The following is a 27,602-nucleotide window of genomic DNA, read 5'->3' on the forward strand; positions in this document are numbered from 1 at the left end:
AATAATAGGAAGCAGGGCGCCTGGGTGGCTCAGATGGTTGGGCGTCTGCCTTCGGCTCGGGTCATGATCCCAGGGTCCTGGGATCGAGTCCCACATCAGGCTCCCTGCTCCTTGGGAGCCTGCTTCTCCCTCTGCTTCTCTCCCTCTCTCTCTCTGTCTCTCATGAATAAATAAATAAAATCTTTAAAAAAAAAAAAAAAATAATAGGAAGCAATATGAATTCTAGCTGATAGGCCTCTTTTCTCTATACCAATCAATTCTACCTTTCCACCTGGCCTCCCAGAAATGGATGTTCTCTGACAGGTGAATGTGGATCTCCCTTTCACTCTGCTCTTCTCCTTCACCCAACCCACTCCCTTTTGAGCATGAGAATCTATGCTCAATGCCTTTGGTATAACAGCAAAACAGAAAAAAATATGTATTCAAAATAAGGATGATCACAAAGCGGTCTATTATTTGTTGACTGTCAAGTAATACCTTTTAAGTGGTATTTAATACATTTTAATATAGCAGTAATGGATAACACTGTTGGGCCCTGGAGAGTTATCCAAACTATCTGGACTTTTACATACATCTTTATGAAAGTAAGTTCCTATTACAAGTCTTTTCTCAACAGTTGTATTTTCCCATAACATAACTTTGGCATATTATGGACATTGAATACTCAGAACAGATTATAACAGCTTTTATTCATTCTACAAATGTATAGCGAATACTTACTCTAAATCATACAATGGAGTTTGCTTGAAGAGCAAGCAAATAGTTTAGAACAAAAATAATGTCAAAGTGATTTTGGAGAGCCATACTAACTTTAAAGCAGCTTTGGACTCCTTCATTCCAGTCCCCAGAGCAAGGATAGCACAGTGGTAAGGAGTTTGGGTGCTCTATCAGGCAGAGTTTTGTTAAAATCTCAGTTCCTCAATTTGCCAGTTTTATGACGAAGGGCAAGTTATATACCTCCATGAGCGTCAATTCTCTCATCCGCAAAATAGAGATGAAAAGTGGTAATCCCGATTTGCAATGATTACATAAATTCTATGTAAAGCACTTAGCCAGTGATAAATGCTCAATGTTGCATTTCTTAGTTCCAAAATGCATTTTCTATGTTTTAACAGCTCTGAAATTAGGAAATGTCTTACAATAGATGTGTAGTGTAAATGCCTGACCATTAGCTTTTTTTATTGTACTGTCAGTGATTGACATTAAGCTTTGGTTGTCAAGGCATCCATTTCAAAGACATCCATCTCAAATAAACACATCGGCAGCTACACAACCAGATAAAGAGCCAGGCCTCCCCACCCATGAGTTTCCCCTTTAAAAAGCCCTGTCTGAGTAACCCTGCTTTCCCTTCTCCAGGCTTACGTCCCACTCTTCTGTTTTAAATTCACCAATTAATAGTGAACCTGGAAAACTCTAGGTCTGTCTCTCTGTCTCTTTCTTTCTCTCTTTCTCTCTCTCTTTCTTACTGCTACCTTATCTGTGGCCCTGGGTGTGCTATGCATCCTCTAGGACTTGTGAGTAAGAAACTTTGTTTCAAAGTTTCCTGATGGTTGTTGCTGAGGTGTGTTCTGCCATCATAGTACGAACCACAAGGTTCAGTCCAGGAAGAGTATTGTCTCCAATCAGGAAATGTCTGTGAGGGCTCAAACTAGTCCGGGCACAGGTGAGTGCCCCAGGCATTTCTACCTTACAGCATCATAATCAAGAGGCTCAGAGCAACCCAAAACAAGGGAATAATTTGTAGTCTCTGTTGACTAGGGAGCATCTGTGAGGTAAAAGTCATTCTTTGTGCTTGTGTGATTTCAACCATGGATGCCCACATTATTGTCACTTCAATTGATGTATGTGCATAGTTGTTTGTATATGTGTCGAGTGTCATTGGCTTTTTCTATGTCTTTTAAAAAGATAGCACTATGATTCCAATTGAAACAAAAATTAAAATGTATTCTTGAGGTCACAGAAAATGAATATTGTGCCATTTGATATTAAGGACACAAATATCATTGTTGAAAAATCACAAAATTCCATATTTTCTTGCAAAGCAACAATCAAGACCTAAGAAAGATACCTGACAGGGAGAACAAAGGCAGAAAGAAATGCAGGTAAAATTAAATTTCCTTATAACCTGTAGCCCACCACAAATACTTGAGGCAGGTGGAGTATAACATTCCTTCAGGAAACTCCCAACTGTCTTAATGTTAATACTTTGCTAGAGGGAAAAACAATATTAGCTTGACAATACCTAGGCCTCCAGGATCCTGTGAGTCTTCTTTAGCATTTGAAAATCCTCGTGGAAACTTCCCTTTATCTTTCCTTCCCCCAACTCCAAAATACACAATCAGTTGCTCCTCACAGTCCTAGGGCACCAGTTCTTTCTGCCCATGGGACCTGACCCCACGCTTCAATAAAACCACCTTTTTCACCAAAGACATCTCAAGAATTCTTTCTTGGCCATCGGCTCTGGACCCCAGAATTCCAAACCACATCGATACCTGCAAGTAAATGAGACTGTTAACATTTTCTTACTTAGGTATCTACAAAAAGATTATCTGTAACACACCAAGCAGTAGAAATGAAGACAGGATAAACTGATATAGGGAAGAGGTAAAAGGAATCTCAAGGAAATGACAAGCTGATATGACCAATTCATATTTTACATAGCACAAGTAACAGGGCATTAAACAAGAATTTGTAAAAAAAAAAAAAAAAATTCCTTCCAACTTTGAACTTAAGTTCCAGAGCTATAGGATCATGAAGACAAAAACAAGAGAGGAAGGAAGGAAGGAAGGAAGGAAGGAAGGAAGGAAGGAAGGAAGGAAGGAAGGAAGGAAGGAAGGAAGGAAGGAAAAGAGGGAGGGAGGGAGGAAGGAAGGAAGGAAAAGAGGGAGGGAGGGAGGAAGGAGGGAGGGATGAAGGAAGGAGGGAAGGAAGGAAGGAGTTAATTTCTCTTGTACTTTCCTTTTAATATACTCCCAAAATGGATAAATGATAAAAGTTTATGTTTAAATAAGTCTAAAAGGGCTTTATCAATAAATTATTTAAAAAATATTCAAGAGGGGCGCCTGGGTGGCTCAGTCGGTTAAGCGTCTTCCTTCTGATAGGTCATGATCCCAGGGTCCTGGGATCGAGCCCCACATCGGGCTCCCTGCTCCGCGGGAAGCCTGCTTCTCCCTCTCCCACTCCCCCTGCTTGTGTTCCCTCTCTCGCTGTCTCTCTCTGTCAAATAAATAAATAAAATCTTTAAAGTTGTTCCATGACTATCAGGGTCCATTTTACAATATGTATAACAATGACCAGGCAATTAGACAAAATTTAAAAATTCAGTCATTTACCTATTTCTTCCATCTCAAGTAAGGTTTGGTAATCTCCTGTGACTTTTCTCCTGGGGAACTTCTGGTAACACTTCTAGGCTCAGACACATGACTGATTTGCCTGTTTAATCCAAGAAATGATTCAATAGATTTTTCCCCAGTGAACTTCCTGCCAGGGCTGTAAGCTCCCAATCTGAATAATAGTCTATAGACCATAGAAGGCATTAGAGAGCGTTCTTGATATCATAACCAGGGCTAGCCCTCAAGAAATGTTGCCCATCATCTAAATTTGTCTTGAGTGTTAGCCTTTTTCCCCTTAATAACTCATTGTAGGTGTGCACACACATGCATGCACACACAGTACTCTTCTGACTCTCAGCTGGCTATGAAAGAGCAGAATAAAGAAAGCTAAACATAAGCAATGTGCCAGGAGGAAATATTTGCAATTCTAACAGAGTGATAACCTGAGTACATGTGGTATTTTTTTGGTCTCCTACAGTCTATTTGTGAAGGGATGCAGTGAAAGAAATGCAAATAAAAATAAAATAACTCAAATTGAAAGTTTTAAGCTCCCAATAGTTCAGATTCTGGCATAAATAATAGATTTGCAGGAAGCTAAACCATTTCCTACTACAGAGAGAATACACACAGCTTCTATGGGCTGGAGGAAATAGGAAGAAGATTTTCAGAGGAAGTAAAAGAGTTAGACAGAATTTGGTAAGCCGGCATATTTCTGACTCCAAGAATAGAGCCCTGGGGTTGGAGTAAGGGAAAACAATAGAACCCTTAATATAAACTCAAATCCCAAAGTAGAAGACTCATGGGCCTTTTTTCTTGGGTGCAACCCAGAAAAATAAAAAGCACTTTAAAGAACTATCCCACACTTGCCAGGACAGCTGTAGTAGCTGTGGTAGGGGACCCACTGAATCTGGAGGTATTGAAGGACAGCAAGACCCTCACAATCTCCCATGCTACCAGAGCATATAAAAGGGGAGGAAAGATGGCTAGGTAAATGGCCAGTTTCATGCTGACTTTCTAGTGTCCTTACCATGGCTGGCCTCTCACTCTACCAACATCCTACTGCTGGATTTACCATGTGGTATGTCTGGTGGGTCCAGTGATTTATACCATCATGGCAAGAGTGATCCTCCTTTGAGGCCACATCTTCTCTGGCTTCATTTTTTGAAAGATACTTGTCCTGGATACAGAATTCTTGGTTGATAGTTTTTTGGGGTTGTTGTTTGTTTGTTTCTATTCTTTCAGTAACTTAAAGATTCTCTACTGTCTGCTGGCTTATGTTGTTTACCACGAGAGAAATCTGCTGCCATCTTTGTTCCTCTGTTCACAATTTGTCTTTTTCCTTCAGCTGACTTTTAGGTTTTCTTTTTATCACTAGTTTTAAGTAGCTTGATTCATGTTTATTTTAGAGGGTTTTTTTTTTTTAAGCTTTTTGGATCTGTGGCTTTACAGTTTTAATCAAATTTGGAAAAATATTGACTATTGTATCTCCAAATACTTTTTCTGTTTATCCTTCTTTTTCTTCTTCAGGAACTGCAATTACAGACACATAAGGCTGCTTGAGGTCATTCCACAGCTCACTGATAACTGTCTTCATGCTTTTTTAGTCTTTTATGTTTCTGTGTTTCATTTTGGATATTTTTTAAGTCTTTAAGTTCACTAATCTCTTTTTCTGCCATGAGTTTTCTCTACCTTTAACCCAATAGGGTTTATTTTACATCTTGGGCATTCTTTCAACTCTATAGTTGAGTTTGTTTCCTTTTTATACTTTCAATGTCTCTACTTAATATCATCAATCTTTCCCCTTGCATCTTGAATAAATGAAAAGCAATTATAATAACTTGAATGTCTTTGTCTAATAATTCAATCATCTGTGTCAATTCTAGTTCAGTTGTGATTGATTGATTTTTCTCCACATCATGGGTTCTGTTTACCTAGATGAGGAATGCCTGGTAATATTTAATTAAATACTAGACATTATTAATTTTAACTTGTGTGTTAGCTATTTTTGTATTCTTATAACTATTCTTCAGTTTTGTTCTGGGATATGGGTACATTACCTGGAAATAATTTGATCTTTATAGGTTTTGTTTATAAGCTTTTTTAGTATGGATCAGAGCAGCATTTAGAATATGGCTAATACTTCCTCACTACTGAGGCAAAATTCTTTAGTGTAATCTACCCAACATTCAGTAAATAATGAAGTTTTCTACTCTGCCTGGTTGGAATTGAACCTCTTTTCAGCCCTGTGTGAGCTCTAGAGATTGTTCCCTCTAATCCTTTCAGTGGTTCTTTCTCCACTTCTGGTAGTTTCCTTTCATGCATGTGCTGGTCACTACTCAGTTGAAGACTTGAGGAAGACCCTCTACAGATTTCTGGAGGTCCTCTCCACTACCCTGCTTTGTGAACTCTGGCCAAACTGGCCTCCCTGTACCTCCAGCCCCATTTCTCCACCTGGTGTACCCTTCCTTATTACCATCTCTGGTTTTCCAACTTTCTGGGGTCATTGTCTTCCTTGCCTGATGCCCAATGTCTTGTAAACTTTTTTTTTAAAGATTTTATTTATTTGAGAGAGAGAGAGCACAAGCAAAGGGAGGGGCAGAGGGAGATAGAGAGGGAGAAATACACTCCCCGCTGAGCATAGAACCTGACAATGCAGGCCTCAATCTCAGAACCCTGAGATCATGACCTGAGCTGAAGTCAGACACTTAACCAACTGAGCCACCCAGGTGCCCCTTGAAAACTCTTATTTAATGTACCATGTCTGGTGTTTTAGTCATTTCAGGTTGGAGGGTATATTCATCTTCTATCATCTCATCTTAGCAAGAAGCACAAAATAGTGTAATATTTTTTCTAGTGTCTTAAGTTTACTGGTAATATTTGAGTTCATATATTCTGATGATATTCTGTTTGGGGTGATCTGGGATGGCAGTTTTCAATCAACAGTCTTTCTTCCTCAAATTAAAATATCTGTAAACATCTCCATGTTTAGGAATCTAAAGCTAAGATCCTAATGTAGTAAATATCTAGAGTAAGAGCAAACCATAAAAACATTTTGCTTACACATTGCCAAGTATCTAAAATCTAGAGGTATCCAAGTAGCCTGATGTTTGATTTCATATAGACCTAATATGTGAATGCTTACTTTTTCTCTTTCCTGTCAGCTGTTGGAGCTCAGTATCCATGAGTGCAAACTACATACAATTCACCATTCCAAAGCTAATCCCCTTCTTCTCTTCAAGCAGCTTTGGAATGTAGCCATACCTGAGCCAAGGAGGGTCCAGCAGGTTAAAAATAAGAAATATTTTTCTTTAATTGGAGATTGTAAAAATCATTTTACAAGTGGAAATTAACTTTTTAATGACAAATCACTTTTTAGTTATTTTTAAACTTGTTTATATTCTTCTTGACAGGAATATTTTTCTTCTCTGGGGATCATTTTGTCCTTTTCCATTTGGCTTCTACGTTTGAGATAAAGCCATTATCAATAAACCATTTGGGAGGAGAAAAAAGGAAGATAGGAAGATAGCTTATCCTAGGCAGAAAGCCCCATGCTCATCTTATCCAAACATGCATGGACCCAGTGACACACCCCTCAGGAAAGTGGCAAAGTATACCTAATACTAACTATAATCTCTAAGACTGAGAGCATTTTTATTTTGTGTTCTCTCTCTATTAAATACCTTCAATCCTATTATATTACTGTGCTGTCACAACAATGTTATTCTAAGTCACAAGTCTTTCCACTATTCATAAATTATAGGTTGCTGTCAGTTTGTACCAGGCACTGGCCTACTTTGGGGGAAAAAAAAAAAGGATTCTCTATTTTTTTAAATACAGTTAAGAGTCTTTCTAAACATCATCAGTTACTTGGTTACTTGACAGACCTCCCCGGTAGCACATGCTCTATTTTTAAACTTTCTTAAAATCCAAACTTCATTTTTATTTTTATACAGCTTAAAAAAAATACTTCAAAGGATATTTTCATTGAATTTTGTTAAGACCAAGACAAATTTTGTTATTATATTTTATTAAAGCCTGCCCTCTTTATTTTTCATCATTGAGAATGGAAAATTATACTTTTTCTCCCATTTTCCTTATAACATTTGCATGTAGACAACCACACAACTTTCAAACTTGGTTTAACCATCCCTGAAGGAAAACATCATTTACATTAAAAGAAATGAAAGAGAAAAAATATGGTAAGTATCTGATGATGTAGATTATTTTCATTTTCTCATGTCCATTACAGGATATAATTTAGTCTCTGAAGCTACTTAATAGAAATTCCTTCCATTTAGGTGGTGGTATGAAGCAAAATCTGGGAAGCAGCAGTCTTAATAAATATACAAGGGACCTGGACCCAAGAAAGGAAAAAAATTAAAATCCAGTTGTCTTGAATTATTTGGCTTGACTGTAATTCCTGGATTTCAGGATTTCTGGTGAGAAATCCTACCCAAGTGTAGAGAAGCTTTATCACAAAATAACCCTCTACAACATAGGGATTGCATCCCCCCTCACCTTGCCCTCCAGCCCAACCCTTAACACTAGCAATGAAAATTCTGATCCAAAAAAATCTAGGAATTTAACCTCAGAGTCCACAGTCATAGAACGTGCTTTTATTTTGACAGTGGAATGAATCTACCAGAGGTTCCCAAATCCAAAGGGTTTGGGTATCTGGCTCCAGCGCCAAGTGGTTTAGGAGACTAATGCAAATGAATGTCTGCTGTCTGCAGACCCAGAATCAGGATGTCAGAGAAGCTTTCTGCCTAAAGAATGTAAAGTCAGGAGCTCTGTGAAGCGGGTTCTTTCAGAATGTAGCCCAAGATTGTCTACCTCTTGGTACTATTTTCCTTTCTTTGCTTCTCTTTTTCTCTAAATTTCATACTATATCCTATTATGGAAAATATGAAAAAGGCAGACCAAATTAAAGAATAACATAGTTATTACCCCCATAGAAGTAAGCATGCTACCTTTTGTCATATTACCATCTTGGCTTTGTATTGTTTTTATTGTTTTCCTTAGTAATCATTTTTCATATAGTATTGTATCATAATACTTTCTCATTTTATTAAAAATATCTTCAATTTAATTTTCAGGGGTGCCTGGGTGGCACAGTCAGTTAAGCGTCCTACTCTTGGTTTTGGCTTGTAACATGATCTCACGGTCATGAGACCGAGCCCCACGTTAAGGCTCCACACTCAGCACAGAGTCTGCTTACGTTTCTCTTTCCCTCTCCCTCTGCCCCTACCCGCCCCGCCCCCCCGCTCTTTCTTTCTCTAAAATAAATAAATCTTAACAAAAAATTTAATTTTCAAAAGATGTAAAATCTTTCCAATATAAGGATACACTATGTATTTAGTTTAGTTTTTTTTTTTCTCCTTGGGAGATTTTGCTTGTTTCTACCTTTCTATTCTTAAAAACGATGCAGCAGTAGATGTCTTTGTTTATAAATCTTTCTATGTATTTCTATATGTATTTATGTTTCTGGCATCTATTCTAGAAGCAAAATTACCGGGTCCAAGGATATGAAAAATTTTAAATCTCTCAATACAAATAACCATACTGCTTTGCAGAAAGGTCAAACCCATTAATATCTCCATCTTTAATATATGAGAACACTTGTCTTTCTATGTCATTATAGCATTAAGAAGTATAACTATTTTATACAAAATTAGGACAAATCCTATCTCATTGTTATTTTCATTTCTGGTTTTTCATTACTTACAAGGTTACATGTTTTATATGTTAAATAGGAATGTAGTTTTCTCTACTGAAAACTGCCTACTTGTGTCACTTGCTCATTTATCTTCTGAGGTTCTAGTGTTTTTCTTCTTGGGTTCATAGAACTCAATATACACTAAGAATATTAAACATTTCTTATCAAAATGTGTTGCAAATATCCCAATTCACAATTGTGACTATAACTATTTTCGCATATGTTTTGTATGTAACCAAATCTACCATACTTTCTTTTTATAGACCTTTACGTTGTTTATTTGCTGTTTGTTCTTTGCAGAGCTGCAATAACAAGCTAAAGACAAGGCAAGCTGTAACCCGGACTCACTCCTGACAAATTTACTTGTTTATTATGAACAAAAATTTTGCCAGAAAAGGTCATCGGCAAATGAGTACATTTCCCCAGTCCAAAGAATCTTTAGTTATGCGATCCGTAGTCTGTTGAAGAATCTTAACCATGCTAATAAATTGTGTCTTAAGTCTGTCCCCATTGAGCGCTCTCGTGTCTGTGGTTCAAAACATATGGTCAGTATTAAATTGATAACCTCACTTACAATCATTGGCTTAATAACTTCCAACAACAAATATTTGCTGAACACCTACTCTGAACTAGGTCAGATTGAAGAGCATCCCAGTTTTAAACAAGAGCACACCCTACACAGATTCAATACCTAAAAAGCATATTTAAGTAAACTGTTATATCTCAAATGTCTCTATGAGCCTATATTCTTCTGCCTCCATCTGTTCGACATTTAGGGTCATCAGTAATAAGGGCCAAATGAGGAGTAGGTAACAGGAGTGAAAAGTTAAGTGTTAGTGTTCATTAGGCAGCATAAACAAAGCTGCAAAATGAGAAGTGGAGGAAATTGGGTCCAGCCTGGAACCAGGATCTGCGCAGAGGCTCTCTGAAGCATTCAGACTTTTCCTCCCGAAGGCAACACTGACAAGCCCATTTTGACTCGTCTTCAAAAGAGCCCCTATCATCCTCTTCCAACTGCATTTCTTTAGAATTAAAAACCTGATTTGGATTTGAGATTCAAAACATAATCGAGGACTTTTTCACTGCAAGACAATTTTTAACCTCCAAGATCTTGAAAAAAGGCAGCCAAGGACCAAGAAACACAAGCATGGAAGATATTCCTGTTTTCGGACAAAGAAAGTGAAATGCTATTACTAATCTCGCCACCTCCCTCCACTCCCCACCCTAACTGATTTCTGAGGGGCATCTGTTTGGCCATTTTGTGGACTCCTTTGTAAGTTTTATTAAGACCAGAACTAGCAGAGTTCCTTGAACAAGGGGACTGACTCAGCCCCATTGTTCCTCAGTAACCTCAGTCAGTGGCTCTTGGCCTAAAAATCTCATGACACTTGTCCTGTTCCCAAGCTCAGATGTGAGCTTTCACTCTGTCAAATCATCACAGTCTTTGCAGGTCCCTCTCAGCTGATCCTCATTGTATACTTCCACCTGCAGACTCTTTGCACCCCAAGTCCCCCGCAACCTCAACAGATTATACAGCTCCTTCTGCTCCTCGTTTTCCCACGTAGTTGCTGAACAAAGTACCTGCAAGTGTCAAAAGTGAAACTGGTATATCCTCTCTCTTTCTCTATCTCTCTGCCTTTTCTCATTTCTCCCAATTCTATTGGTCTTTATAATTAAAATGATGAGGGAAAATAAAACACTGCTCAGAGAGGGGAAACAAACAAGGTTTGATTCTTCTCTGACCTAGCTGGATTATAACCCAGGACATGAACTTCCAATAGCAGTAGAGTGAAAATCTTCACCAGGCTAATAGCAAAGTACCCTGCAGGGTGGTGTGATGCTTCTGCAGTTTACAAACCAGAACACTCTAGGACCATATATACAAACTGCTGCACAGTTTACTCAGGACAGGTCAAAAGTGGCCCTTCTGAGCGATACTCCCTTCTGAATGTTCTGAATATTGGAACTCGCAGGACTTTTTCCCTTCTCTACTGCCAGATTAAGTGTGAGACATCACTGGCTGACTGTTGGCCAGACAAAATATGTATTCAAATAGATAGATTATCTGACCATCATTAAATTATAGAATTCCTTAAATTCTACAGCCTAACTATCACAACAACAAATATTTGGCTCTTGCTATATGCTTGGCTCTGTGCTAATCACAGCGAATATAAAGGAAAATTTAAAGGTAAATAAAATACACCCCTACCCTTGAGGAATTCACAGTCAAGTGGAGAAGATAGACTAGTTCATAGATAATCCAATGCAATGCAACACACATAATGGAAGAACAAAGAAAAAGTACCACTGAAACACTAACTCCAGTGCAACTGATGAATCACTAAACTCTACCTCTGAAACTACTAATACACACTATATGTTATAAACTCTCTATATAAACTCTACCTCTGAAACTATAACATATACTATATGTTAATTAATTAAATTTAAATTTAAAGAAAAGAAAAGAAAAAAAGAAAGAAGAAAAAGAAAAGAAAGGAAAAGCAAAGGAAAGGAAAGAAGAAAAGAAAGAAAACACTAGTTGCAAAAAACATCTTGCTGAAACACTAATTAGGAAGTGACCAACTTCACCTAGGGTGCTAACATGTACATGTATTCATTAAGCACTTCTTATGACTGTATTAGGCACTCAGGATATAGAAGGGAACACAGCTCCTGTCTTTCTGTAGTGTAAATCAAGCTGGAGAGACAAACTTAGAACAAATAAATACATAAATTAAAGAACAATCATAAACAATAGAAAGTGCCATGAGGGAAGAAACAGAGCGGTATAAAAGGAACTGATAGGGAGAACTAATTAAAATTGGGAAATCAAGGAAGGGCTTTTAGAGGAAATATCATTACAGCTAAGTCATAGAGGAGAGTTACTGAGTCACCCTGACTTGCAGTGAACTTAAATTTAGTGTTAACATGTTGGTGATATTTGTTACTGCAGCATATCACAGCCTATTCTCACTAATGGAGACAGACTGGGAGAACTGATCAGACTCTTCCCACATTACACTTATTTCCTTGTAAGCATTCTCATTAGGTTTTCATGGGTGTGTTGTATTGCCTATATTTCATGGGAACTTTGTGATTGTTCTTGTTAAGAATTGCCCCTAACCAATGTTCTTATAGCAAATAATAATAACGACTTCACTGAGTTAATGTGACAAATAAATTAGATCATCAAAATTTATTCTGCTCTCTCTTCTTTTCCTCCTTCTGTCTTTTCTTCCTTCTTTACTTGCTACCTTTCTTCCTTACTCATCCATTTCTTTTCTTTTCTCCTTCCCAGCCTCTGTAAACAATGGTTGCTCAACAAATGCTAGTGATTACCTGTTAATTGATAAAATAATACCCAAAGTGCTAAATACTGGGGCTTTCTTATCTTCTTCCCTTTGTCTGCCTTTTCTCTCTTCTCCCACCCAAGCTAACGTCCTTGTTCTTTTTCTTCTCTGACATTGTTTAGGGATTCAGCCTGAATTCAGCCTCCCCCCAGTTTGGGGTAGGGGAGCTGTTGAGAGTGAGAGCTTCCACTTCCCAGAGACACCCTTTGAATTTCTAGACTGCGTAGTGGGACCTCATCTCTTACAAGCCTCTTTGTCTATAAAAATTCCACTATTATCATAATCAGAAACAGTCAGGGGATCACAAAAGTCTTTGGCAGGGGGAAATCATGGAGCTTAAGAAATCTTGTAGGTCTTTAGGCTCATGGTGCCAGCCTGATTTCCTATTTCCCTCTCTGAAGTGGTAACTGGACCAAAGGAACAACAAGATTTAAAGTGCACTTAAAAGAAGAAAGGATACACGAGCTGTAAGCTAGCCAACGCTGCTGGCGTTGCATGGCAAAGATTGCAAATAAGCAGCTGGTACTGAGTGAGGGTGCTTATATACTTACATGACTCCAGCCACTGCTGCTGGGGTCCTCCTTTATTCTTAAATTTATCCAGTTCCTGCCCTTTGACTTCATCTCTAGTTTTCAGTCCTAGATTCAACGATTGTCCCTATCAGCGGATCGTACTTCTCAATTTTACTTCTCCAAGTTTTCTGTCCTGTATATCTGGGTTTGGACATTTCCTCTGCCTCCATTTACTTCAGGCCAATCATTAGAAGCCCACCTTAACTCTGACTCTAGTAGATCAGCCAAAGACAGGATTGTGCACATATGAAGACCTTATAAATAAATAACTTTTAAAAATGAACAAGATAAAGTGTTTAGTGCAAAAGACCATGGTGTGCTGGAGCTAACTAGCACTGGCTCGTGAGAACTAACTGTTAGGTTTTTAGGAATTTTGCAAGTCAGTTGTTAAACACAGTCATTATTGAAAATTATGTTATTTATACTTGTAGTTAAATAAATTATATTAAAATAAAGGGAATGCATATGTAAAACTCATCACTTTGTAATTACTATTTTCTTTGCTCTTGGGGTTATCTGTATCTAATGTATCTGTATGATGGAAATGCTATATAATGGTATGTGTCATTGCACACATCTTCCTAACTCTGTATTCAGTGATCCAGTCATGGTGAGCGTATTCACACTATGGAAATCAGCAAATGCTACAAAGAGCTTTTTTCTCCCATAGAGCCAGCTGTTAAATAGTTGACTGCACACAACTACAAGAGTGCTGGTGTCTTTCAGAAATGGTTAATAAAGACAAAAGCATGGGGTAGGGAGAATATTTGTAGTTACTTCCCCGGAATCCATTCTCATACTGCCCCCTTCCTAAATAAGACATTAAATTTTTCATCCATGTAGTTTGCATGGTACCTTGCCTTCAGCTGCAGAACAGGGTCCTTTTTCATTTGTTGCCTCAAGCACAGTGGCCAATCCCAAACCTCTGACTACAGTCAGCCTGGTTCAAGGATGAATTAATGGTCCAAATCAAACCAACATGGCCACTGAGGCTGATTTGAAGGACCTGCCATTCATAACCTTTCATTCCTACTACATAGGAACAAGGACGTTTGTAGCTGCAAAAGACACTTGTAGCTATCCTGGAACCACAAATGAAAAAGACTACCCAAGAATGAATTTAAGCTGAGGAAGTAGAACCAAAAAACGGTGAGAGAGAAACTAGATTCTAGACCAGGTGCAGACTGAAAATCTAATTATAGACTTTCTGTCAGTCAGTGAATTCCTTTTTGACTTCAGTGTGATTGAGTTAGACTTTCAGTTACTTGTACCAAAGTGATGCCTTCCTGATACATGACATGGAGTTTATATCTTTAGATGAGATAATTGTAGGAACAAGTAAATACTTTTAGCCGTTCGTATCATGGTTGTTTGTGTGTATATCCCTGACTCTTCACCAGAGAGCAAACTCTTTGTAGGCTGAAACTTCTTACTGCACATCTTTGTATCTACAGCTAACTTAACACTGTGCCCTACATAAAGTAGGGGGCACGTAGTAATAAGTGCTTAATTTAGGTTTGCTTAATTGAATCGGTTCGTAAGTCAGGGAGGGATTGTGCAAGAAGTGGAGTGAATCCGAGTAAATTCCTCTTCCCTTCTTTGGCCAAGCAGCCAATTTGAATCCATCTGTTGTCATTTGTGAATGTCCCAGGAAAAAAAGAATGAAGTAATATGGCTCTTGAGTCCAACAGTCCAGTCTCTCCATGGAGAAGGTGGTAGTTCTCTGCTGGAATGCAGTGAAAATAAGTCATCATCTTTTTGGTTAGCACAATCGCTAAGAAAACTCCTTTTGTCCGTGTTTTCATGATGTCAAATATCTGGATAAGAATTAAATGTGCAGTCAACATGTCTTGCAAAATCTATGCATGTGGCACCACAGTGACAAAATATCCAGTTATTTAACCAGACTTCTCGTCTAGCCACAAGTCTGGGTTGTTTATGTCACAAAGTGATGGTAACAAGTATGACAATCCCAGAACTCTATGGCACTGTAGCTCTGAATGACACCAGTCCCTTATGACTTGGAGAGGAAGATAAGTACAAACACAGGCAGATCACATGAGTATTTCGGCTACACTTCAAGGCCGAAAGGAAATAACTATGAAAACAGGAATTCTGCCTCCACTTTCCCATCCTTTCCCTGTGTTTTCTCCAACCCTCTCACTGTCAACATGCAATGTATCTTCTTTATTTATATTAGTTTAATTTTCTCTCAATTTCCTAGAATGTAAGCTCCAAGAGGGCAAGTATCCATCTCCACTTTTTCCACAGCTCTGGTAGCGGTCTCTAAAATAGACTCTAGCATATAGTAAATGCTCAGTAAACATTTCTTGGACAAATGAGTTGGCCCGATGGATGGCAAGTTGCTAATTAACTCATAGATCAGAAACTAAAAAGGCCTGGTAAAAAAACAAAAAACTTTGTTTTTCTAAATTAAATGAAAAGACCCTGTGCTGGCCCCACCACAGTCTAACTTTGTGATGACAAACAATTTGTTTCTCATCGTGTCCCTTGGTTTCTCCAGATAATAGTCCCAGCCCTACATTCTTCAAAAACTCTTAAGTATCTCAAAAGAGACAATAGCTGCAAAGGTGTCAGGCTAAAGATGCATTGCCGAAGCTTAGCACGGATGGTTTTTCATAGGATTAAACAATTATCTCAGTTGTCCACTTACTTATTAAACTGGCAAAATTCCATTTTCAGCTTTTGTTCCTGTACATACCAGCAACCATGCATTAATTAGTTTTCTATATTGCTATTGCTTTCAATGTATTGTTATTAACATTTTTTAATTAACTAACCATTTCCAAACAAAACTGTCATGTCTTACACTGCAAATTTGCCTTCGAAGTCACAAACTTTTTAATGATAAATTTTTAATGATAAAAATAGACATACTTAAAAACTCCAGTCGAACTTATACTTACTTCAAATGTGAAGTAGTATTTCTCCAGGGTAATCACTCTTCCCTCCAGTATGTTAATAGCAGATCAGCCTTTCTGTTGTGAGCATTCTGTTTACCCTGTTCTTATTTTCTCCTTCAAGCTAAATTCTATTTTGCAAGGTCCCCCTTCCAGTCTTAAAAAAAAAGATCCTGTACCTTTAATAGCAGAGACCTGGTGAGAGGTTTCTTTCCAAACTTGTTCCCTGGCTTCCAAGTGACGAAACCAGCTGTAATTTGAGAGCGGAGAGATCCTCAGGATATCATTAGCCAAAGGAAAAGCTCCACATTCCCACCCAGTCCAGAAGTTGAAATCGTATCAGAGGGCAAGAGCCTCTCTCTCCAGCTACAGGCTCCATCTCTCAGAAGCAAGGGGGAACTCCGACAGTGAGTGGGGCAACCGAACCCTGGAGGAGGGGTTCCCTCTCCTGCCGGTGATCCAGCCGCCGTCGCCGCCGCCGCCGCCGCCGCCGCCGCCGCCGCCGCGACCAAAGAGCAGGCTGAGTTCCAGCCCCGAGCGCAGGAGCCAGAGCCTGGGTGCATCCTGCGCTGTGTGGCCGTGCTACCCAGGCGCCGGTGACACAGCCACATGAAGCCTGCTGGGGAGGGGGGGCCAGGGTGCAGCAAGCCGGCAGGGACTGAAGCTGTCGCCGTCTTGGGGAGGCACTGACTCCCGGGGGGACCCCCTTCTTCGTGCCTGGGCGAACGGTCTTCTCCAGGGGTCCCCGGTCATCCTGATTCTCCAGGATGGTGTTCCTGAAGTTCCTCTGGATAGGTTTCTTCTGCCGCCTGTGTCAGGGCTACTTTGATGGCCCTCTCTACCCGGAGATGTCCAATGGGACTCTGCATCACTACTTCGTGCCCGACGGGGACTATGAAGAGAATGATGACCCTGAGAAGTGCCAGTTGCTGTTCAGGGTGAGTGACCACCGGCGCTGCTCCCAGGGGGAGGGGAGCCAGGCCAGCAGTCTGCTGAGCCTCACCCTCCGGGAAGAGTTCACCGTGCTGGGCCGCCAAGTGGAGGATGCTGGGCGTGTCCTGGAGGGCATCAGTAAGAGCATCTCCTACGACCTGGACGGGGAAGAGAGCTATGGCAAGTACCTGCGGCGGGAGTCCCACCAGATCGGGGATGCCTACTCCAACTCGGACAAGTCTCTCACTGAGCTGGAAAGCAAGTTTAAGCAGGGCCAGGAACAGGACAGCAGGCAAGAGAGCAGGCTCAACGAGGACTTCTTGGGGATGCTGGTCCACACCAGGTCCCTGTTGAAGGAAACGCTTGACATCTCCGTGGGGCTCAGGGACAAATACGAGCTGCTCGCCCTCACCATCAGGAGCCATGGGACCAGGCTAGGTCGGCTGAAAAATGATTATCTTAAAGTGTAGGGGAAAGGGCACACTGGCAGGGAGAGGGCATCAAGTCAGCCTGGTTGTGGAGGGTGGGGGCAAAAGACAGGGTTAACATTTCCCTTATACTTCTTATTTTTTGTATCTGGATTTGCACTTGGAGAATGATCTGAAGTGAACTTTAAAGGAAATAAGTGAGAATCGAGTTGTTTCGTTTCTGTACATTATTTATGGGATTGCTATTGATTTGTTACTTGGAAAGAACAACTTATGGCCATGCCTCCTGCCTTCCCTAGAGGACTTTATAACTCTGCAGAGACACCTGTTTCAGCCACGTCTAGAAGGACACAGTTTATGCAGTAGGGAGCGATCACATTTCCCCACCCTGGAGATTATGGGAAAATACTCTGAGAGGATAGTGCAGAGTTCCCTTTCACCTTCAGCCTTGGCTCTTGGGCTCTGAAAGTTGTCAGTTGTCTGTTTTTCAGATGAGGTCCCAGGTGCCGCTCAGCCTGCCTGCCAGCCAGCAGATGGAAGTCGCCAGTTTCTTCTTCTCCTTTTCTCTCTTATTTATTAACCATGGTCTCCAAGGTTTTGTTTTTAGTTTTGGGGGTTTTTTGTTTGTTTTTCAGGTTTTGTTGTTTTTTGTGTGTTTTTTTTTTTTTTTTTGTAAGAGTATTGCCTAGAAACTACATGCAAATCGTCCTTTGCAGGGAGATGTCCAAGGTGCCTCTGTGAGTGTAAGTTGAAGTGGCCACATTTAAGAAGTCCAAGCTTTGTGGGGGGTACACACTCATGTTGCTAAGCTGATTTGTTGTGTCTCTCATTGTATGCCCGTGTCCTCAGAGCTGCAGTCCATCACAAAAAAATAGATAGATTGAACACAACCCTGAATGCCGATGATGTAGGTTACCAATGTATTCGTTCTGGGTTTGGGGGTTTTGCTTCTGTTTGCGTATTGGAAACTTGTACTTCAAGTAGGGGGGATTCTAATTTTAATAACTCCTTCACTAAGTTTTATTATTCAGCCAATAAATATGTTCTCATATAATACTGGCTTATTTTCTAATTGATATCCATAACTTTCATATTGCAAAGAGAAGTAGAGTGCAAGAGGAAAGAGAAGGGTGGTATTTAAGCCAGTTTACTCAGAGTATATAATAAAGAAGGCAGAGGGATGGCTATGTATTTGGCAATCCTCTCTTCCTTGGCCACCCTTATCATCCTCAAAAGAAAAAATCTAGGTCTTGCCAGAAGTTGATCTCTGCTGGTCTGCCTAAAAACTCCATTTTCTCCAGTTTTTCCCATAGAAACAACTGGAAAATCTTATGACAAGGCTTGTTAAGTTATATGCCCTCATAATGCAGACGGAGTGTTCCATTCTAAGTTATAGGAACTATAATGATGTTTAATAATTTTGAAGCCAGGTCTATGTTATTGACTAATGATTTCAAAAGGTAAAAATGCACTTTATTTCATGTCTTCCCCCAGCCCCCTCACTCTCACCTTAAATATATTTTTCTTTCACACACACACACACACACACACACACACACAGAGGAAAATAAATAAATGTTCATAATCTATTCTTCAACAGTGAAGCATTTTTTCTCCCCCATGCATGAAGAATCTAGTTTTCTATTTTTTTTTAAAGATTTTATTTATTTATTTGAGAGAGCGAGAGAGAGAGAGAGCACATGAGAGGGGGGAGGGTCAGAGGGAGAAGCAGACTCCCTGCTGAGCAGGGAGCCCGATGCGGGACTCGATCCCGGGACTCCAGGATCATGACCTGAGCCGAAGGCAGTCGCTTAACCAACTGAGCCACCCAGGCGCCCAGAATCTAGTTTTCTATTCCTATGATGTGTCCAATATATCCTCCTATTACTGTAGGGAAAACTGAGGCACAGAAAGTGGCTGACCCTTGTTGTAACAGCTCCTGGTCTCTTATAGTACAGAACTTTCCCACATTGCCTCTTGCAAGGATGCTGAGGCCCAAACCTTTGCATAAACCTCATTGTTTAAAATATAAAAGAACAACACATGGGATAATACTTAAAATAATTGTTTGTAATTTCTTAGCTGCCTCTATACTGGTGTGTGAGGGGAAGGTAAATGATTGTTGAAAAGGGTTTCCTTCTTTATTCCATGAAAGATGAGGGAAAAACAGCAGAGGCAAAGGAGATGGATGATATTTGGCACTTAAATGATTGTAGTTTGTAGTCAACACTTAATATCTCAAAACTTTCCTATCACTCACTTCACAGGATTCAAGTCTAATCCATGGACATATTAAATGTCACCTCTTCAATTTTCCCATCTGTAATAGGAGAATATTAAGCACATGACACAGTTAGAAAACTGGCTTCCCTGTGCATGCTAATTTCAATCAATCCATAACAACTGCATACACTATTAGGCTAGGAAGGATTTATAAGGCACCTTTTAAAGATGTAAAGAGGGCTGTCCCCAGTTAGAGATCCTTCCATGGGTGCAGAAAGAGGAGCAGTGGTATATCTGCTACAAATTTGAAAACCCTGAAACAGATTATGTATGAGGTTCTTTCTAGGGCAAACATTCTATGAGTCCTGCAAAACCAGAACGAAATTATCTGACTTTGAATCATCCATTCAAGACTAGATGTACAGCCAGTAAGCCCACAGAGTCTTATGTAAATGGCCCTAGAGGGCAAGTGAGAATTTCCAAGTGGGGGTAGTGAGCTGTCCTAGATACCAATCCAGAGGCTAACATCACAAGGCTTTTCCAAATCCTCTTATGGGGGGAAACAGACTCACTCAGTTCTTTCCTCCCCACTTCCTTGTTATGCTTATTGGGAACTCCTCGCTTGCCAGGTGACAAATTCTTTTCAATAGTGCTTCTTTATTTCTCAGACCATGAAATAATATTTTGAGACTCTGAAGAAAACTACATACTTTCTTCCCTGAGAAATCTGACAAAAATATCCATACATTTTAGGATACGCATTATTTTTATTAATACCGATCACTTAACATGCATCTGGTATGGAGTTAGGTTGTGGGTAATTCCGCGATATCGCAAAGCTTTGGGACTTAATCTAACTAACAGTTTTAAAAAGCCTCTTGGAGTTTTATTTGAGTAAGAGACATTTTTGTTATTGTTATAATTTTCAGTTAGTTCTTTTTTTTTTAAAGATTTTATTTATTTGTTTGAAAGAGAGTGAGAGAGAGGGAGAGAGAGCGAGCACAAGCCAGGGGTGGGGGAAGAAGCAGAAGGAGAAGTAGACTCTCCACTGAACCCAGAGCCCGATGCAGGGCTTGATGCAGGGCTCCATCCCAGGACCCTGGGATCATGACCTGAGCCGAAGGCAGATATTTAACCGACTGAGCCACCCAGGCACCCTAAGTTTCAATTAGTTATAACAACAAAGCAGCTAACTTTTTTGAGAACTCAGGGCCTGTGCTAAGAACTTTGCCTGAATTACTTTGCCTTAATTCTAGCAACAAACTGTGTGAGGAAAGTATCATAGAAAAGGAATTATTCCATGCCAAGTGCTTCAAACAGTACCTGACACAGAGTGAATTCTCAATAAATGTTAGTTATTATTATGATTAGTTTGGTAACTGAGGCCCAGAAAGCCTAGGGAATTTTCCCAAGGTGAGAACTGTGTGATGTCTTAAATACTTCACTATATTCTCCCTTTTAAAATTGATGGTTATCTAGTGGAGTATAGATCAAATTAAAGAAGACTGTGGCAGGTAGGGGTCCCCTGGGGCCACCAGCTGTCTACTGCAAATATTGTCCCTATAGATCTGTCAACTGACTTCCTACAGCAATTCAGATGTCTGATCTCTGTCCATCAGAAGCTGAGTGGCTCCTGTGTTTACCGAATTTCTTGCTGAGTCTTTCTCTGTGTGATGCATTGTTAAATACCACTACTCCTCACTCTCCCAATTTGACCATGTGAAAATTTCCGTATACCTACTTTGAAACATTCCATAGGTATCTGTCTATCTAGAGTCTGTTGATAAAGGACACCAGGCCATGTTAGCCTCTGCAACCACCAAAGCCACACTCCTAGAAGCCGGCAGAAGCCTGCTGGTGTAGGTATGTTATGAAAGGCAGCACGGAGAGGCTGTTCCATAGTTCACATAGTTTTCATTGCCTTTTAAATTCTTGTTTACAACTCTAAGGAAATAGGCTCAAAGCTTTCTGAAAGAAGCTTTGAAACTTAGATTATAAACTATTTTAGCAAGTAATATAAACATCCATGAAAACCACAAAAGATATGAAATCACTCTAAATGGGTTGTATGCTCAAATTTCCTTGGGACATTTTTCAGAGGATCATATTAAAATCTTCTTGATCAGAAACAATAATCGGTTGTGAAATATAAATGCTAACTGTGGTTTATCAGTTTTTCATATAAAATCAGTGTTTTCATAAAAAACAACTGGAGACATAAGTCTTGGTTAGAAATAGAATACAGAAATGCATAACAATAATTCACTGATATAGAGAAGGAGATTCTGTGAATCATCTCAGCAATTTTGGAATTGGGGTTATCCTTAGGAATAATATCTCCAGAGTCAAGATCCCAATGGGTATGTCATTCATCCAACATTTTTAAGGAGCCCGCATATGAGGTACCCACGATAGAAAATGGCATCTAGACACATGAGAAAAAGGACACCTAGACAAAGAATCAGAGCATCATGTGGGATTGGCAAAGTAGAAGCTTCTATGGGAGACTAGCAAGAATCTAAACTAGAATTGTTTGGGAAATGTAAAGCAATATACATAAAATAAGGATTTGGTATAATCACACGTTTAAGAGATGCAAGGGTTTCGTCGCTGCTTGTGTTATTGTTGTTCTGCTTTTAAATTTTAACATTTTTTTCCAACTACGTAAGCCATAGCTGTTATATTCTAATAACATGTAAACAGCAAAACACAAAGAAAACAAAATCATTCATAGTCTCAAACTCCCCCAGCATACACCTACTATTTGCATTTTAGTGTACTTACTCTTTTAGTATTTTTAATACAAATCTACTATGCAACTATATTTTCCTTTGTGAAAAAAATGATATCCTAGTAATACATTGTTTTGTAGCATCTGTCTATTTTAGGTATTAAATATGTTCAGTAGCATAGATCTTTTAAAAATGCTTAAATCTCCCGACAGTACTCCAGGAGGCAGAGGTTCTGGTTCTAGATCTGGCCCCACCATGTATTAGTTGTGCAGCTTTGAATAAATCCCTTAAGTGTTCTGAAATTCCATCCCTTTGTTTGCAAAATGCAAATAATAGCCGATATTTATTAAACAAGCACCACTCAAAGTATTTTTGGTGCATTATCTGATATAATCCTCCCAGAGTTATAGTCCAGGTAGATGTTATATTTTCTGAACTTTTTGGATAAAGAGACTGAGACACAAAGAGTAAGTTAAGTGACTTACCTAAGGTCTCACAGCCAGACAGAAATGGATTCAAGATTCCAGTGCAGGTGGTCTATCTCCTCTACCACCCTACTAACCACTAATGATGCTTTTCCTTTCTGAAGGCAGGAGACACAAGATTTCTTAATTCCCTACCTATTCTAAATGGCCTATGAAACGAACATTTTCCTTATATGATTTCTTTAATTGAAAAAAATGCAAACCCAATTTCTCTCAAAGAACTTAATTCTCTGCTTGATTTTACATTGGGTAAAGAATCTCCTTACACATATGTGTGTGGCTCCATGATTCTTTGCCTAAGAGCAACCAGCTTCTTGCTAAATCTTATATTTTCCAAGCACTTTCACTCATACTATCACATTTGACAACACATGATTATCGATGCTGAACTAGCCAGGACAGTTCGTGGTGTTCAGCATTTGATGATGGGAGCCCAGTGTTCACATCTAGAAAAGTTACTCAGTCAGGACTGAAGCCAGATGGAAAGATTCTTTGTCCAGGCACCACTTACCTTACAGGTCTGCCTTTCATGCATCTATTCATCCATTCAAAACACATTCCCGAGTTCTTGCTTCGACAGCATGTATACTAAAAATGGAACAAAATAGTCATTGAATGCCTACTAGGTATCAGGCCCTGCTCAGGATACAGCAATCAGACAAAATCCATGCTCTCCTTGATCTTATATTGAAACATGAAAGTTTAATGACTCATTAGGTCTCCTCCAGTGGGGTGATAACAAATAAATGAAAAAATATATATAATGGGATATTAGGCAGTGTTATGTACTATTTTAGTTAAGATGGTTAAGGAAGACCTCACTGGGTAAGTGAGAGATATTAAAACAGAGCCTTAAACATTGAGTAGAAGACCAAGAAAGTAAATGTTAGAGGAAAGAGCATTTCTGGTAAAAGAATAGTAAGTACAAAGTCCTTCAGGCAAAGATAATTTTAAGTTTGAAAAGGCAGTGGCGGGGGGCGGCGAACAATGGGCCTAGAGCAGAGCAAATCAAAGAAAGAATTAGAGAATTGAAGTCAGAGAGGAGATCCGGGCTAGGTAATATAGGAACTAGATGGCCATCAAAAGAAATTTGGATATAATTCTAATTCTAATGCACTGGAGCTCTAAGGAGAAGATATATTTGGATACTAACCAATATATTTTATATAATATATGTAACCAATATATTTGAGTACTAATGAATAATATTTGGATATTATTCAAATTTCAATGATCTCATTTCCATTTGCATTTCAAACACCAGAGGTCTAAGGAGAGAAGTGATTTGTTCTGATTTACCGAAAAAAATACTCTGGGAAAGATTATCTGTACGGAAGCAAGAATGGAAGCAGGAAGGCCATGTGGTTGGGTGACTACTAGGCCACCTGATGAGAGATGATGGAGGTTTGCTCTAAGGTGGTGGTGGTGAAGGTGACAGAAATGGACTTCAATCTTCCACATGTCCCATTGTTGATTTTTGTCCCAGAAGAATGTGAGTCATTCTTCTTAATCTTCTTATGTATAATTCCAATTCCATATCTCTTGGCTCCATTTCTTCTATTCCTCCAACTTTGGATTTGACAGTACTGCCTCCCTCAGATTCTTGACTACCTTCCCCTCCCTCACCAAGGCTGTTGGATATGTGTGAATTGAATTCAGCTGCTTTCCTGATGACATCAGGAAATACGTGGACCCCAGCTGACCCCTCTGACTCAAAGTCCCACCTGGGGCCCACCAGCCCAAACCTAGTCTAACTTACTTGATGGGCTGGAAAGACACTGCTCTGAAGGTGGAGATTTGCACTCAACCACAGGAATTCCTCACATGGCTGACTAGTACACAAAAAATAACTGTGATTGAACTAAAGCTTAGATATCTATCTTCCCTTTATTAATGATCTCAAGCAGCATCATTGTACTTCTGCATTTTTCTTCACAGGCATTTTAAGTAGATAAGCTATATCTAAAGATAAAACTTTTCTCTTGAGGCTTTCTGATGACTTCAGATTTTGCATTGCCATATATTCAGTAAAGATACAGAGCATCGTATTTTGACTCTAAGAAGCATTTTCTCAGAAGGCTTGTAGATTGCACCATTTCCCATTTTTTGCTATCACACACACACACACACACAAAAACCCAAAAAACCACCAAAAAATATTTTGTGTGTCAACAGCTTGCTGTTTACAAAGAGGAACCTGACAGTTATGATTAATGAGGTAAAGCCTCCATGCTCCAAGGTTGGCAGTAATGGCGTGCATTTTCCAGTTGTGAAAAGTTTCCTCCTGCAGGCAGTTAAAGAAGTGTGTTTCCTGAACGTCTTCTTTTGCTTTGATCTTTGCCCAGCGTTCATTCCAAGACCAAGCAAATGCGGGCGCTCCACTCAACTTTCAAAATGCATGCTTTGCTGGCAGTTCCACTGAGTCAACCACTAACATTTGCCACATGATTCTACTATGAATTAAATTATAAAGAGCAGAAAACCTAGTGGGTTTGCTTTGCTCTGAATTATATTTCCACCTACTCCTCAAGTGTCAGTTTTCTCCTGCCCTGGTTTCCATCCCCCCTCCTTGCCTTAGCCAAGCTCTTTCTCCCCGTTTCCTCCTTTGCTCTCTCTGCCCCTCTTCTTGCTGTTAGGAGCATGGAAAGTAGAGGCAGAAAACTCTGTTCCCCATAATGCCTCTGTAATTTATTAACTGCAGGACCTAAGCAAATTGTGTAATTTCTGAGAGCCTCTGTTCTTTCCGCTATACAGTGGGGATTGTGACACATAGTTTGCATGGTTTCTGTGAGGATTTGATGAGCCCATGTATGGAAAGGAGTTACCATAATCTTGAACAATAGCAAGTGCCACTCGACCCACAACGTTTGACCATGCATAGCTCGTTGAAAATCCTCTTTTGGGAAAGGACAATCTTTTGAGAAGGGACAACATTTTAAGTAGGTTGAAATTTGGGGTGCTTGGGTGGCTCAGTCGTTAAGCGTCTGCCTTCAGCTCAGGTCATGGTCCCAGGGTCCTGGGATCGAGCCCCACATCGGGCTCCCTGCTTGGCGGGAAGCCTGCTTCTCCCTCTCCCACTCTCCCTGCTTGTGTTCCCTCTCTCGCTGTGTCTCTGTCAAATAAATAAAATCTTAAAGAAAAAAAAAAGAAGGTTGAAATTTTTTAAAAAATGTATTTCAAATAAGCCGTGGACCTTCTATGTATGTCCCCCAAACCAGTATTGAGCTTCCTTCCCATTCTAGGCAGGCACCTCAGAAGCCAAAGATGCATCGGTTCCCATTCGTGTAAGAGTTGCTCCGATGCATGTGTTGGCACTGCAAACACTCCTCGCTATTTAGGCCAAGAGAATAAATTCTGCAGCAGGAAATAGGTTAGGAATCTTGCTGACCCTTCCTTTCCAAATGTTAACAGTGCCTTTGCTCTTTGCCTCTAGCATGAGGGGGAGGTACAAGAAACGGGAAGCTCAGCATGTAGGTGGCTACCGTGAGAGAACTCTCAAAACTTGGCAACAGAGCTACCAGGTGAGAAAGAATAAGAATTAATTCCTAATATTTATTGAGCATCACTTACATATTTGGCTCTGGATACCTTGGAAAAGTCCAGTAGTTAGGCCTATAAGACTGAAGGCCAGACCCTATTTGCAGTGATCTCAATATGGAAAGCAGCAGGGTGAAAAACATGAGTCTCTTTATGTAACCCCAGACTCTCTCTGTGTGGTTTGGTGTCCCCAACTGCCTGATAGGCCTCTAGAGTCTCCAGGTCATGAGCTTGCCAGTGCTGATAGAATGGAATGATCCAAGTGGGCTTCACTGGGAGTACTTGGGGCATTTATAGTTTTGCAGACTTTCTGAAGTAAGAAGGCAGCTTTGTAATTCTATAACTCACCTGCTCCTATTCCTGGGCAACCTCTCCCTGGCCTGCAATGGAAGAAACCTTGGCTCAACTGAACATGGACTCAGGATAAAGCACGGTGACCCCTGCAGCTCAGGCCCAGAAGAGACTTGAATCTACATCCTCTTCAATATGAAAGCAGACATGTTGACCCAGTGAACACTAATATGTGCATATATTGAGCAATAAATATAGGGGGTGAGTAAGCAGTATTTCTTTTCTAATTAGAGGCATTTTCGTCACTTGGAAAACTTCAGAAGTAGAACAATTTTTCACTGTTTGGCTCAAACAAAAACTCATTCAGGCTTAGAAATTGGCAAAGGGCAGACTAATGATAAATACTTATCCCAAGTCACATTTTCCATAGACCCTCTAATTTCCAAGAGTTTTGCCGTAAAAAGAATCACAGTGAAAAATCTGGACTGACAATTCACAATAACAACATAATATTAACAGGATGTCAGAGTTTACGGAGCTTTCCCATTTCCTCTGTAAAGCCTTACCATTACCAAAACATGCAGCCACCACTTTGCCTTTCAACCATTGTTAAAAAACTATTTTTCAAAGGGGCTATTCAATAATTTTTCTATTCATTCAACAAATATTTCTTGAGTATCTACTATGTGCAATCACTAGACTAGATTCAGAGGGTGATAATTGCAATAATAACGGTAATAACAATAAAACAAGACAATAGCAATAAAACCCAGACAATATTTTTACACTACTTACCATGTGCTCAGCACGCTATTCTGAACATGTCACATATATTTTAACACAGGTAATCCTTGCAACAACCCTTCACAAGTGTTGCTTGAAAACTGCTCAGCTACTTTTCTAGAATGTCACCTGATGCCTAAACCGACTCTTGTTGTCTCTTCCCCGATCTCCAGCCTTGCTACAGTCCCTTCTCTGACCACCGGTCTCTTCTGGTCCATCCGGTCCTCTAATGGAACCCTAATTCTGGAAGTATCAGGAAGTCTTTAAACCAGGAGTTCAGGAATATTTGGAGA

General features: G+C 39.7%; 1 protein-coding gene and 1 long non-coding RNA gene across 2 annotated transcripts; one reads left to right on the forward strand and one right to left on the reverse strand.

The window, feature by feature from the left end:
• Positions 1–413: 413 nt before the first annotated feature.
• LOC113915268 lies at positions 414–27,602 on the reverse strand. The gene is made up of 3 exons (XR_003517611.2): positions 27,322–27,602; positions 23,210–23,286; positions 414–2,492 (listed from the first exon to the last, which is right to left on the reverse strand). It is a non-coding gene; the product is annotated as an uncharacterized LOC113915268 (long non-coding RNA).
• Positions 16,097–18,312, forward strand: FIBIN (fin bud initiation factor homolog). Its single transcript, XM_027581088.2, has one exon. It carries the CDS (start codon positions 16,665–16,667, stop codon positions 17,298–17,300), a length of 636 nt encoding a protein of 211 aa, XP_027436889.1. The 5' UTR covers positions 16,097–16,664; the 3' UTR covers positions 17,301–18,312.

This window comes from Zalophus californianus, chromosome 11, assembly GCF_009762305.2.
Source record: "Zalophus californianus isolate mZalCal1 chromosome 11, mZalCal1.pri.v2, whole genome shotgun sequence".
Lineage (NCBI taxonomy): Eukaryota > Metazoa > Chordata > Mammalia > Carnivora > Otariidae > Zalophus > Zalophus californianus.